At 46.3% G+C, this 15,223-nt stretch overlaps 1 protein-coding gene across 2 annotated transcripts in view; it reads right to left on the bottom strand.

Annotated features, from left to right (window-relative positions):
• The window catches only part of LOC139055887 (plectin-like), a 295,516-nt gene that overhangs the window by 161,762 nt on the left and 118,531 nt on the right, over positions 1 to 15,223 (bottom strand). For both annotated transcript variants that reach the window (XM_070533491.1, XM_070533490.1), the window contains 2 exons: positions 13,326 to 13,556; positions 2,676 to 2,754 (listed from right to left, as the gene is read on the bottom strand). In XM_070533491.1, coding sequence (XP_070389592.1) covers positions 2,676 to 2,754; positions 13,326 to 13,556 — 310 coding nt within the window. The remainder of the gene's footprint in view (positions 1 to 2,675; positions 2,755 to 13,325; positions 13,557 to 15,223) is intronic.

Below are 15,223 nucleotides of genomic sequence, written 5' to 3'. Positions count from 1 at the left end.
ACAGATCTACTCCCACTCTCTCTTAAGGAAACGATGGTGTTGCAGTTGCTATCATGGGCTCGGCTAGTTGCTGGGCATGTCGTGCGCAAACAGTGCACTGATTCACGAACTGTGCCAGATCGGTGCTCAATCCTGGCCACCAGACAGAACCTTTAGCAATATTACGACAACGCACGATACCCTGGTGCCCATCATGTAGTCTACACAGCACTTCCGTTCTAGAGACTGTGGGATTACAAGCCTTGTTCCTTTCAACAAGGGACCATCACTTATGCTTAGGCATGCTCTATCTTGGCAGGAAGGCATGAGGAAAGAAGGGACATTCGGTTTCCTTGGCCAATTGATTTTACACAGTCTGCGCAGGTGTTTGGAAACGGGATAATTAATTTGACAATCTCTCACTCTGGATAAAAAATTGACCCCCGTTTCCAAGCCAAGTAAGCACGCCTTAGAGTACGCTGTGATATCTGACACACTCAAGCCTTTTTCAGAATCGCTGCCTGCTACAGGGGATCACGAGAGGGTGTTGGCTGTGACTAGCGATTTGCCGGGAACATACTGGACCGTGAAAAGATAGCGCATAAGGCGCAGCCGGAAGCACTGAATTCGAGGGGGCATATCATCAATGGCCATCTGGCCCAGTAAAGACACTAAAGGCTTGTGATCAGTTTCAAAGGTAACGTTTAGGCCACGGATGTACTCGTCAAATCTTTCGGCTGCCCACGTGAGCGCTAGCGCTTTGTTTTCTATCTGGGAGTATCGCCGTTCTGTGTTCATGAGAGAACGAGACATGAGAGCTATTGGTCTACGGTGACCGTTTTTGTGCGTTTGAAAAAGAACAGCTCCCAGTCCGAAAGAGAATGCGTTCACTGAAAGGATGGTAGGAAGCGTTGCTTCGTACATGGCCATATACTGCGCAGAAGAAATGAGCTCTTTTAGCTCGTTCAGCGCTTTAGCTTGGTCACACCCCCAGACCCATTCGCTATCTTTGTGCAAAAGAGCACGCATCGGAGCGGTAGTTTGCGCCAGGTGAGGCAAAAAGCGACCTAGGTGATTGGCCATGCCAAACAAGCTTCTCAGTTCCGTGACATTTTTCGGTGCGTTTAGATTCTTAATAGCGCTGACCTTCGCTGGATCAGGCTCAATTCCGTTCTCATTCAGAATATGGCCCAGAAATCTCAGTTTATTAACGCCAAACCAGCACTTTTCTTTGTTTAGAGTCACGTTTGCGCTAGCTAGGCGTGACATAACATCAGCTAAACGTTCGTCATGCTGGGCTTTCGTATTACCAAACACTAAAATGTCATCCATGACGTTGACAACACCTGGCAGTCCGCATAGGATTTCTATGTGGCCAGCAGAGCCTTCGACCCTCCGGTCGAAGGCTCTGCTGCTGCTGAAGCACGGTTTCCTTGAGGCGAGCCTTGGCCAGCGCCGTAGCCAATGTCACCTGCGGATCCATCTGCAAGGCCTCGGACAGTTGCATGTCCCGGAGCCTGACGACAAACCTGTCCCGGATGAGTCTCTTCTTCATATCCCCAAAGTCGCAGCGGTCTGGCAGCATGTGAAGTGCGGTTGCGAACTGATCCCCCGACTCTTCTGGTCGTTGCTGGCGTCTGTGAAAGCAGGCACTTTCGTAAAGAATGTTCCGCTCTTTGACGAAATGACTGTCGAACTTCTGCTTGACGACATCATCAGTTTTTGCTTCATCCTCAGTCAGCTCAAATGTAGCAAAGACTTCGCGGGCTTGGCGTCCCATTGTGTAACGTAGCGTGCGTACCTGGGCCTCTCCCGAACGTTCGTTGAGAGCTGTGGCGAAGCGGTAGTCATCGAAGTGGTTGATCCACGCCGGCCACTCTGACGTTTTGTCAAAGGCCAGCGGTGGTGGCTGCTGGAGCCCGGGGATTACCGTTGCGGGCTTGTTTGCCATTTTCTGGAAATGCCACCGTCCACAGCCTCAGCGAGATAGTTGACCACTGCCCACTTCTGACACCATGCGGTGACACGGCACGCGAGCATGACGCATATGCGTGTCGGAAGGAACAGTCGACGAGCCGCGCTCCAGGTGACGAAAGGGAAAGTCCCTCATTTATTGTGCTGGCCGATAATATACATTCTGGGGATGTCACGTGTCACAAGTAGCTTGGCACTCGCAGTGGTCGTCCAGCTATCTGTCGCGACGTTACACGTTGCACACAGGCAGGCGATAACAGCACACTGCATATCTTGATATCCACATGCCCAAGTTACTGATAGCTTGCTACATCCTTGTTCTGCAATGCTAAGACTCCTGAACTCTGTAGCACCCCATTTTGTAGGCGATGAAATATTCTACATTTTGCTTTTTATTTTTATTTGACTCGACATTTGATTAGAAATCTACTACTTAGCATTTGCACACCCCTACTACGAAACAAAGACTTGTTTAGTTTGAAAGGAGGCCACTTTGGTCAAAGAGAGGAAAGGGCACCTATCCTGCACCATTCTCATGCTGCTTACGCTGAGTGCCCATAATGTGTCATTGAAAATCATGTGGCTGATCTGCAACAGCTGCTATCAGCTGGTGTACAGTGTGCAGTGCAAGTCCCGTCTGCAGAATTCAGTTCATCACACGAGTCCATCTTAAAGCACAACGCAACTTGCACATTTTCTACAAGCCATGGAGGTGCACCTACCAGTGTCTCTCTTCTCCAGCTGTGACAGCAGGTCCACCACAACTTCGGCAGAGTCATCCCCACAGTCACTGCCCAACACCTGAAACAAGCAGCAAGGGTAAACAGTCACTTCAGCTCATGGCTTCCAAGAGACACAGCCTGCTGGTTCCAATCTAGTTCCAGGTGCGGTTTAAAATGCACTCACGAAGAGATCACACCTTTAAAAAAACCTTAATGAATATGTTTGATACAGTAATTGAGAAGACGGTTTGTGTCTTGAAATAATTACAAGGTGGACAGCAGCTCATTTTATCTTGGGGCCTTAGGGAGAGCGCTGATCCAAGAACATCACAGCAACCAAACAAGGACACGTTCGCTATGGCTATACAAGCTATCACAAGCAAAATGACTCCTCATTATTTCGGATTTAACGGTACCGAAAAAAAAAAATGTCTGAATTAACCGAATGTTGAATTATCGAGGGTATAAAAAAAATTAAAAAATGCTTACTACGTCAACCTGCTTTTATTTACTGAATGAATCGGCAAATCCTGCTTCTATCTTACAGAAAATCAGTGCGGAAGCAGTAAGCCTTGTCATCTCATGACTAATTAGCGCTCGCAGGGGCAAAGGCTTTGTGACTTTCTTCGTAGCACGGCCACAGTGTGCGTCTTCATTGGAGACACACTTTCCACTCTCGTGCGGACATCCCCATTGTGTTTTGCCAGTGAGGCCAAGAGATCGTCCATGTGTTGTAGCCAGGGATCTGGCTACAACACATGTAGCCAGGGATCTACAAGAAGATCCCTACAACAAGATCAATAAGATCCCTGGCTACAACACATGTAGCCAGGGATCTTAGCCCTCGACAACTTCACACCAAGTCAGCATGAAACTACTGTTTGCTGCAACCATTGCAGATCAAACCACAGTCACTATCGACGTGACTATATAGATGGCGACTAAGCGATTATGAAGGCATGCAGCTGATGCACATACCAAGGTAGAACGAAACTACTATGGGCTGCAGTCACTGTGGATGGAATTACAGCCACTATTGATGTGACTATATAGATGGCAACTAAGCGATTATGATTATGAAACACCCACCCCTTTTTGAACCAAAAGGGTGTTTTTGCTTGATGGCGCCCGCAACTTGCTGCCATCTACTTGGCCAGGCTGAACACTGAGTGCCGTCTATCAAGTATACGATATGGACTGCAGGATGTCATGCATTGCGATTCTCAGAGGCCACTTTCGAATGTTTCCCAGTGCCACCTAGCACCGCCTGCGTAAAGCCAGTATTCCTCCAGACTTCTGATTTCTTCTTCAATGCCTCCGCGAAAAGCTTTTGAAGCGAAGAAAAAAAAAAAAAAGAACGGCAGTTTGGGTGAGTTGGTGGTTTTTCATAATGTTTAAAAACAGCGCAAGGACGTACACCAAACAACAGAATAGAGGATCCTCGATGCTCTATTCTGTTGTCCAATGTATGTCTTTGCTCTGTTTTTAAATATTATGGTTTTTGAAGCACTGAGCACAGAGTACAGTACGATCTGGCATCCAATTGGACATGCGGTGCTGCATGCTCCGACATTTATCAGCATGCGGCTTGCAAGGATCCAGGACTCATTGGGCCTGCGTCCAAACTGGTGAGTGGCACGTAATACCGGTGTGACGCAGCCACTTTCAACAGCAAGCAAGTCTGATCCGGATTGAAATTCTCAACCATGATTGGCTTCCTCTCGCAGGTTGTGCAAAGGAGCGAACTGCAACCAAAAAATTTGATCCCAATCAGGCTGAGTTGCGATCTAAACTGCACCACGTTACACCCGCGTAAGCTCTGCCCAAATCCAGTGCCCTCGATTCTACGGTAGGAAGACTTCCTATCCTGGCCGAGGAGCAGAAAACAAACAAGTTTGCACAACGCTGCTTCACTTTACATGAACATTGTCAACAAAGTCATGTCTGCCCAAGTGACAAAAACTTAAGAGCAATTGCGTTGTCCACTGACGAGGACTCTTCTGACAGCACGCGACAAGGTGGGGTGAGCCTTGCAATCCAATTAAATATGATTGGCCTACTTGGTGCCATCAATGCGAAAAGCAAATGTGTAAGATAAGCGAGCAGCAGCCTCGCTCAAGTGGTTCTGGTGGGTTGTCCACAAGTGAAACACGCTTGCCTCAAAACTCTCAATCTAGACAGTGGCTTAGTACTAGGCGCTGCTTTCCAGAACAGGCACACTTTCAATATAATTTTATATAATTAGTAACCTTATCATGTCAGAAACAAATTTCAGCCAATTTTGATGACACAGTGAGCAGCAATACAGGCGAATGCCTCAGCTGGAATGACGGGAGCAGCGAGAAACTGGCCCACTGGCACTGCCTCTTTGAAGGGAACATTCACACACTAGCCGCACTGTCATGACGATGTGGTTGTCAGTTTGTTGCATGCCGGGTGTCCAATGCAGCACTACAGCACAGCAAAACACTTCAGCTTCGACTTCCAGTCTGGCACGTCGGATGCCGCATGAGATGCTGAATCGCAGTGAAAAAAAAAAAAAAAACACTGAAAATTTTACCCCACATAATGAACACAACCCTTAACTTTGCTTGATCTTTTTTGGAGGAAAGAAACTGAGTTCACTATGGAGTAAATACAGTATTTTTGCTGTGGGACAACGTTGCCTCCTAATATGTGTACAACTGCACTGGTAGCACATGAGGCAAAAAGTTTACATTAGCGACAGCAGCCACAGTGCAGTCGAACCAACTTCTAACCATACCGGTTTTAACAATATATCGGTTATAACAATGAGAAGCTGCTGCACCGTCAACTTTTGCACATGTTCTATGGTGAAATAATCCGCTCACTACAATGCCCCGATGCCGCATTATCGGTTACAACGATAAAATCTGGCTGCTGGGAGTCCACGCCGAAAGCTAGTGAAATGCGAAAGTTTTGAAAAGAAAAGAAAAGAAGAAAACGAAAATTTCGAGCCGCTGCAAGATGGGCCGCAGCTCCAACAGCCACCACACGCTAGTTTTTTAGCTATCTCCGTGCGCCTCTCTCCCATTGCCCTTCCACCCCTCCGAACACAAATTGGCTCTGCCCACAGCTCTAATCCGCCCCACCCTCCGAAACACGAATTGACCACGTCAACTATGCTGCTCGCAGGTTGCTCGCATGTTGCTCGCTGGCTCCTCATTCAGCGCAGTTCTGCAAATGCGTAATCCGTCGCGCTCATCTTTGTTGGTTCGGTCGAAATCATTCCTGGCAAAGTGGTTTCTCAGCCTCGTTGGTTTCAACTGTTGGTTTCACTCGCCTGTTGGTTTCAACTGTTGGTTTCACTTGCCTGCAAAACGGAAGATGGCTGATCCGCCCGCTAATCATCGGATGACGTTGCTGGTGAAAAGAAAGCGCACGGCTATAGATTTGGAAACTAAGTGCTTCTAACCGATGAGGCGATCGTCGCGAACGTGCTTGTGATAGCGGCGATGACGGCAGCGGTGACGTGGTAGGGTAGGCTGTCTCAACGTTGTCCTAGCAGGAGGCCCGGCAGATGATTCAGTCCCTCCGGGGCTTCGTTTTTATGAGGAACCTTCTGCTGCACTACGCGGAGCACCTGGATGTCCTGGAGGATATAGGCAAGCTTCGCGTAAATCATGCAAGGCTGACGGACATAGGGTTTTCTCGTGCAAGCCAGTGAGAAGTGCATGGTGAGATGCTTGTGGCGTTCTCTTCTCCATTTCTTCTGGATTTCTCAAGCTGACAGGCTGCTGCGGCAGCCTTCTCGCAATATTTGAAAGGCCCCTGTTGGGGCCACCAAAGCGATGCCTCAGTGGTGCTCACATAGCGCGTGCCACCCATGACCCCTTTTTGCAGTTGTTATAGCAGTGCCATTTTTTAATGCCGACAGCCGCTGCTTGTTACACGCGATCGGAGCTCCCAAGAAGCAGTTAACCCTTCAGAGTCAATGACGTAAACATGCGGCGCCGTGAACAAGTCCAATATGGTCGATGCCCTATATTTATGGCGCCATCTGTACATTTAAAATGCGCACCAATTTCCTAACTTTTTCTTTTCTGGCATGTGCTGCCACTATGTGGGAATACAGGGAATTTTTTTCTGGCGCCTCCCTCTCTCCGTTTTTGTTGCATGGTTTGTTTTAGGGATAGTTTGCCCCGGCGTGTCTATATATTACTGCTCACACATTGGCATGCGAGCGGGCGGCAGTTTGACGAGATCGTTCATTTGAGGGATTGCCAGCCATTTGCGCACAGGCGCGAGTAAGAGCGGGTGCAAGAGAGAAAATTAGGGGGCTTTGCTCCTTGAATATATGACTCTGCCTAGGCACTACGGAAGTCTCTTAGCACATGTTGTAGGCGTTTGTCCCGAGGCGTGCAGGCATTGCGGAGTGGGTTCGAGTTTGTTTACGCTCAGATGTTGGCTGCCGGCGTGGTAAAATGGCGAAGCAGCAGGCACTGATGCCCGATTTGGCAACCGCTGGGCCTCTACTACAGCCCCTACTGCTCCCCTGGAATAATCAGTTATGCTTTTTTTGAAGGTAGAGCGCCAAAAAAAGCAAGGAAGGTTTAATCCGGCATGACTGACTCAGCACCAGCGTCACAGGTGTGAGAAAGTGTCCGAAGTACCTTCAGAGGCAAAGTTCTGACTGGTACTGCAGAAGTCGCGGGGCACGTTAGTGCTGAACTTAGTGTCACAAGTTGGTAGCTGGGCGTAATTATATTTATTCAATCATACTTTTTACTAATTTTAACAATGTGTCCTTATTTCGCATTATTGGCGGCGGCTCCAGGACACCAAAGCGGCAACAGGGACGCCAAAGCTAGAACCCAGACTGGTCCATGGCTTGGGGCTTGCTGAGGACTGCGCGTGCCAGGGGTGTTGCGGACAGCCAATTTTTTTATGCGTACACCCCTTGGCACGCTTTGGCCTCCACGGCCCCAACCCATGGGCCGCCCTGCTTCCAGCTCACATCCCCCTGCCACCCCTTGGGTGCCCTTGAAATCCTGCACCGCCTGCTTTATTATAACCTCAGGTGCTCTCTTGAGGCCTCCGTTTGCCAGGGCACGGCAGCTTTTCTGAGAACATGCCTAACCATGCGCGGCTTGTGTTGCAGGTGCTTTTTCTTCGCATGGTCTCAAGTGCAGGGTTTTTAACCATCCCGAAGCGTGTCCCGCCACATCTTGCACCTCCCAACGCATTGCAAACTGCCAAGTTTCCACACGATTATCAAGTTATCGATTGCATCGGCGAAGTCCACGCTGGATGGTCCAGTGGATCCGTGACGTCACGGCCTTCAGCTATAAAGGCAGTTGCTTCACCCGAGACCTTCAGAGAGCACGGCAGCTTTTCTGAGAACATGCCTAACCATGCGTGGCTTGTGTTGCAGGTCAGTTTTTATAGTCCCTATTCTAATGTACGTACAAGCTGTTATGGTCTTTTTGTGCTGCCGTGCCTCCAACAGTGTTTTCATATGATTGCTGATTGCTGGCTTACTATACTTATTGCTTTGTGTGGAGATGTGGAGGAAAATCCTGGCCCTAAAGGTAACGAAATGCTGAATGCCATCTTTACTGCTCTGAAGGAACTTAAAGAATCTAAGAAAAAGCATGATGACACACTGTCGCAAATGAATTCTCAGCTGTCAAGGTTGGACGAAGTGCTACGAATATCAAAAGCGAATGAACAGAAAATATCTGTTCTGGAGAAATTGGTTAAGCATTTCGAAAAGGTTTTGGCTGCTCAGGATAAAAAGCTTAACGATTACAAAGACAGAGCACGTCGAAATAACTTGGTGGTGTTTGGAATTCCTGAAAAACCTGACGAAACTAGCGACATGCTCAAGGATATGGTGGTCCGGCAGGTTTGTCATGACAGACTGGGGATCGCAGTCAAATAAATGGAGCGCATACATAGGAACGGCAGGTTACGGAATAACAAACCCAGGCTCATAATTTTTCGTTTGTACAACTTCAGAGAAAAAGATTCTACCATGAAAGTTAGCTTTAAACTAAAAGGTACAGGGGTATTGATATCACATGATTACTCGCAAAGAACCCTTGCTATCAGAAAAAAGCTTTGGCAGTCTATCGGCACCGATAGAAAGGCTAGGGACAGGGTGAGACTGGTGCATGATAAGCTGTTCGTAAACAACAAAGCTTACACGTGGGATCAAGGCAAAAATTGTAGAGTGCTCTTGCGCAGGGCCAGCGCAGAAAGTCCGAAATGCCTATTCTGGAAACAGGAATGAAGACTGACGTAATATCAACACCCCAAACGCCGAAAAGAAACTTTTTCGGCTTCTTTGCCTGAACGCACAAAGCTTATGCAACAAATATGACCAACAAGAACGAGTGCTCTTGTTGTATGATCCTCATGTTGCGGTAATTACCGAGGCCTGACTGCGACCAGAAATAATGAACGATTGTGTTTTTCCGCCCACATATAACTGCTATCGCAAGGACCGTCTGACACGTGGTGGAGGCATGGTTGTTTTAGTAAAAAAAACTTTGATGTCTTTGCTTTTGCCTGCTGTTAGCACGGTGCATGAAAGTGTTTTCTGTAAGGTGACGTTGTTGGGCAACCAAGTTGTCGTCGGGGGCGTTTATAGACCACCTGGGACTCATCCGGATTTCTTATTAGAGTTGTATGATTACCTAGACAGTTATCAAAATCAAAATGTTATTATTGCCGGGGACTTCAACTTACCTCATATTGACTGGTATTCAATGTCATGTGGCTCAATGGACACTAAAAGTTCTGAAGCCTTGCTAGATATATTACTAGCGCACAACCTTACCCAATCTGTTTACCTGCCTATAAGGATTACAGATTCAGCGACTTCAATTCTCGATCTTGTATTATGCTCTGCTAGCATCTCTGACTATAAGGCTGAAGTGAACGAGGGGATCTCTGACCACAAAATAGTGTAGTACTTCACATGCGCGCTTCCTACTCGATCACAGTTACGTACTGCCAAGTATATCACTCTTAAAAATTATGATTCTGCTGACGACCTTCATATTGTGCATTGTTTGGAAGAAGCACTTGTACAGCTTGATACTGACGAGGACGTGAATTCTTTGTGGATCGTTGCTGGCGCTCTTTGGCCGTTGTTGCCCTTGCGCCATAAATACTAATTAATTAATTAATTAATTCTTTGTGGAAGAAGTTTAAGTCCTCGTGCCACTTTGGTATCAGAAAATTAATTCCAGATAAAACAAAAAAGATCGGCAGACAGAATCCTTGGATAAACAGAGACGTCATTCATCTCAAACATAAAATAAAACGATACCGAAAATCTACAGATTATGACAGGACAATTGTTAGCACGATGGCAAATGACTTGGCTCTAAAACTGAGAGAGGCAAGGGAACATTATTTTACAAGAACACTTGGTCAATTTGCCTCTCAAAACTTCCCAAAATTTTGGCAATTCCTATCTAACAAAGATTCCCAGCTTTCGTGAGAAATATGCGATGGTGAAGTAACAATTACAGATGCAAAGAAAATAGCTGAAGCGTTTAATGCGTTTTTCCAAAGTGTTTATTCCACTTTAAGCACTAGTGTTGCCGAGAGGCAGATACTTGACAGCCCAGACGTGATCAGCGTAACTATTGAGGGTGTGACTGAGCTTCTTCTACGGTTAGACGCAAAGAAAGCTACAGGGCCAGATGACATTTCTGCTTTTCTTAAAAGATATTCAGAAATATTAGCTCGATGCTTGGTCATGATTTTTACTAAACCTTTAGCCTGTGGCACTGTTCCCGATGATTGGCATTTGGCACGAGTAATACCAGTTTTTAAGAACGGTCTCCGATCTTCTGTAAGTAATTACAGACTAATATCACTCCCCTGTTGCTGCTGCAAAACTTTAGAACACATTACAGTCACTTACCTGAATAATTTTTTGGAGAAAAATAATAAACTCACGGCTAAACAGTATGGTTACCAAGGTTACTCCACAACCACACAGTTAGTAGTCACTGTCCATGAGCTCGCTTCCGTGCTTGATGGGGGCGGTCAAGTTGACGCTATTTTCTTACTTTATTCTAAGGCTTTCGACAGAGTTCCTCATTCGAAACTAATATATAAAATGAAACTTCTCGGAATATTCCTACAGATCATAAACTGGGTAAATTCATACCCGACTGGTCGTAAGCAGTATGTGGAAATAAATGGATCATGCTCCCGGTTTTGGGGAGTAACTTCAGGCGTACCTCAGGGATCCGTGCTGGGTCTAGTACTGTTTAATATTTATATTAATGACCTAGTTAAAATTGTGGAATCACCTGTTCGTGTCAAATTGTTTGCAGATGATTGTATTATATTTAGCAACATTCGAACTGTCTCTGATCAGCTTTTTCTGGAAGAAACCTTGGATAGGTTGGCAGAATGGTGCAATGAATGGGATATGGTTATTAATAATGACAAAACAGTGCATATGTGTATTACAAATAAGTTAAGAAAGCTAGAATACTTGTACAAAATAAAGGATAATAAGATTAGGAAAGTAGAAAGGTGCAAATACTTGGGGATAACTTTAACTTCACATCTATCCTGGGTGCCTCACATAGACAATACAACCTGTGCAGCCCGAAAAAGATTACAATTTCTGAAGTTTAAATTAGGTGACTCCACATCCTCATTAAGATTAAAAGCCTATAAAACGTACGTTAAGCCTCTCTTAGAATATTCGAGTATCGCTTGGGATCCTCACACAGTGGTAGGTATTGAAAAACTAGAAAGAATTCAAATGTTAGCTGCGCGCTTCCTTTATAAGCACTTCAAACGACGTGATTCCCCAACGAGTATGCTGGAAGCCGCAAACTTGGAACCACTAACTGATCGAAGAAAAACTGCCAGATTAAATTTCTTTCGCCAGCTTTATTACGGGAAACTAGGAATACAAACGCGTGACTATATTATTAAGGACACACCTCGAATTTCCCGCCACAAACACAGCCAGTATTTAAAGCCGATCTTTGCACGAAGAAACCTTTTCAAAAACTAATTTTTTCTGAAAACAATCAATGATTGGAATGCCCTACCTGAAATTCCCACTGGTTACAACCACCCACTTGATGAATCTTGTTGACTGTATTTCTTGTATACTATATTTGTATGTTTGCTTCTTTTCTGTATTTGCTCACGTAGCCCCCTCCTGCTTGGACAGATGTCCGCAGTATTGTGAAAATAAAATTAAAAAATTTAAAAAAACACATGCCCTCCTGAAGCAGTGCTTATTAAAAATCTACCTCATTGCCATGAAAAAAGCGATCTACGACTTATGCTATACCAGTCAGAACCTTGCCCTTTCCGACACAGCGATGTCCGAATGGGGCGTCCGTGCGCACTACCTCACCGCGCAGGCAGCCAGTGGCGGAGCGTAAACAAACTCGACCCCACTCCGCATCGCCGTCATGTCTAGGGGACAAACGCATACAACACGTGCTAAGAAACCTCCTTCGTAGTGCCTAGACAGAGACAGATATATTCAAGGAACAAAAGCCCACAGATTTTCTCTCTCGTGTCCGCTCTTACTTGCACCTGTGCACAAACGACTGGCAATCCCTCAAATGAACCTCTCGTGGTGGTTTGGGTTTTGTTCCATGGGTGGTTTTGGCTTCTTGCGCTCACAAAACTGATGGCTATCTCGTTACTAGTCACTCACAGGGCGACCGCCTGTTTCTCACTCGTTTAGTGCTCGCAGGGGTGCGCTTAGGAAGTATGCCGCTGTGCATGCGTTTCCTTTTCTTTTTTTGGAGGCATGCAAAAACTAATTGCCTCTGTTTGGCGATAAGATGAAGATTAGCTGAAGTTTGTGACACATTTTGCTTTCTTGATGGGCACACAACCACACAGTTTTCTCGAGTGTGCTGACCAACGCAGTTCAATTACGCTATGGACGTAAATATTAGTGTAAGAGCAGGAACATTTGACACTTGCGAAATATTCTCGTGTGCACATTTTCTAGGCCTTATGTGTATAACAATGCATCACATTTTTAATTCTTATAAGTTTATTTCATCCTTTTATTGTTGTTATTCATGAATAAACAGTACACATATACAAATGCAAAATAATTTTTTCTCACTTTACGGTCACCCTAGAAAAATTACGGTAAATTTTTTTCGAAATAGGCCCCTCTGAAGAATTGGAATCCGCAATAAAAAATTTTAAAAAAATCAACCCTGAAAAGGTTAAACGAGTGAACACAATCAGCAGCTGGATGGAGGAAGGTGCTGGGTAGGGGAACTGCCTTCCCTGCTATTATAGTTTTCTCAGATCAGCTCTGCCATCCCCCTATCTTGATGTTTTCATGCAACCCGGTTATAACAATTATTGGTTAGAACAATGGTATTTTCGTGGCACTTGAATACTGTTATAAGCGGGTTCGACTGTACAATGCATCAAGCTTGCGGTCGGTGAGTGCCTCTTCAAACAGACATGGAATGAAACGCACACAGGAGGAAAACAGTGAAAAGCGCCCTGTGGCACTCATTCAGAGACAAGGAGCAGCAGTGGCAAACAGGGCTAGCAGATGAACACCAGATAATCACTGCATATTCTTTATAACAAGCACTGTGTGTTGTTGCCTGATTTGTGCTGTTAACGACTAGGTCATTGAAAGCACAAACCTACCAGGTCCCAGTAGGCACGCTGTGCCCTGCATAGCTCCTGCTGCAGCCTCTGGGCCTCCAGGTGCAGCCCCATCAGGAGCGGGGAATCACGCACACATGGAGGCAGCTCCCCGTCTGGAGAGTCTGCCTCGTCCTCGGGGATGGGCGCTAGGGGACCCTTGGGACCCGGCTGCTGCTGCTCCTTGAGACACTCACGCTCCACCAGGTGTGCCCGCAGCCGGCTGTACTTCACCTGCACACACGAAAATGCCTGCTGCGACCATGTGTGGGACATTGCTCCATGGAACAACTGAAAATGTTCCCAATACCAGAAACACCATAGTGGTGCCATCTCGTGCAATATGACCTTATTGCCACATTACTCAGAGCGTGGATTCTAAACCACAAGATGCCGCTGCCTAGGCTTTTGTCTGTTTCAAACCACATGGCCCCCCATCTAAATGGCTTCACCCCAGATGCGTCTGTCCTTGCAGTCAGAAAAAAATTCAATGATGGTTGCGATACTCTCTAACGCAAAATTTTAGCACAGCTATATACGTGTTTAATTTCACGATATTAACACGTGTACTTGTTGATCTTTTTCGGGTGACCGCTGGCGTCTAACAGATGTTATCAGTACGGGACGCGCCCGTGTGCATCAGAAGTTTCTCTAATGTTGTTGATGGTTCTATATGCTGTCTGTTGTCGTCGAAGCTTGTGTAATCTAATTGTGTAGAACTTTCTGGAAGACACGCGGGCACCAGCGATTGCTCTGGATCTTCAATGACTCATGTACAAAAGTCGACGCGCTTGATTGGCAGGTCAGATTTTGGACAATCACTGTGTTCCCTGCTATCGTTGTTCTTTGAGTGTAACTTGCTTTTAAGGGCACAGGTTCGCCCAATAAAACGCTGGTTTCGTCATTCCCAGTTTTGCTGCCTTCTTCACCGTCACCGCTTCCCGACAATATATTGGCTGGCGCGGACAACCTCCCTCGTGAGGCATATTGCAAACGGAACGAAGTGTGGCACGATTGGCTCACTAATTGGGATATCACGAGAGGCAGTGTGTGGGTGACACGTAGGCACGATTTACAGCATCCACTGCAGACACACCTCTGCTCATGCAGAGCTTTGTTTCCATTTATGGTATCGGTGGACGCGCTTGCCGCATGCCATTGGTGAACAGACGACGACGCGCTACTCTGATGCCATCTCGTAACAGTTGGTGCCACACAGCCCATTTTTCTTCCCACACTTTTGCCATACCCTCCTCCTCTTTCCACTTCATGGTTCTGCTGCACCCTCCTCCTCTGCTTTCCTCCTCGCACTCTTCGCTATTGCTGTACTTCGTCCCTCACTGCACTCCGCCTTCACTATGTCATCTTTCGCTGTGCTTTTTCGCTTGGTTACGCCGAGGGTGTCGACGCTAAACACAGGAACGGGCACCTAAGAGAGCAGTGCTCTAAAATTTTAGAGCGCTGCTCTTAGGCGTCCGCTCTTGGGTTGAGCGTCGGCATCGGTGGAACCGTGTGTATGTGCGCGTGCCACTGCTGGCACATTTGTCATAGTCTTCCACAACAACTGGCTCCGATGTTACTTATCCTGCCAGCATGCCCATACTGCCCCTCCCTCTGCGAAGATGCTGACGACACTCGCCCACTGCCAGCCGGTACAGTGATTTCGACATCAAATTCTTTGCCACAATATATAGCAAAATGGAAATCCGAATACACTGTACTAAAATTTCACATTAAGGAGTATCGTAACCGTCGGATGTTTTTTAAGCCTATGATTATAAATATAAATATGACACATGATTGTACATATATGACACATTCTTGAGTGCTCTGAGCATCCGCTCATTAACACATGTACACACACACACATGCATGTGCATGCATCTTGTGTGTTTGTGTGA

Source organism: Dermacentor albipictus, chromosome 2 (genome assembly GCF_038994185.2).
Source record: "Dermacentor albipictus isolate Rhodes 1998 colony chromosome 2, USDA_Dalb.pri_finalv2, whole genome shotgun sequence".
NCBI lineage: Eukaryota > Metazoa > Arthropoda > Arachnida > Ixodida > Ixodidae > Dermacentor > Dermacentor albipictus.
The sequence above is the reverse complement of the archived record's forward strand: the minus strand, read 5'-3'. Positions and strand labels throughout refer to the sequence as shown.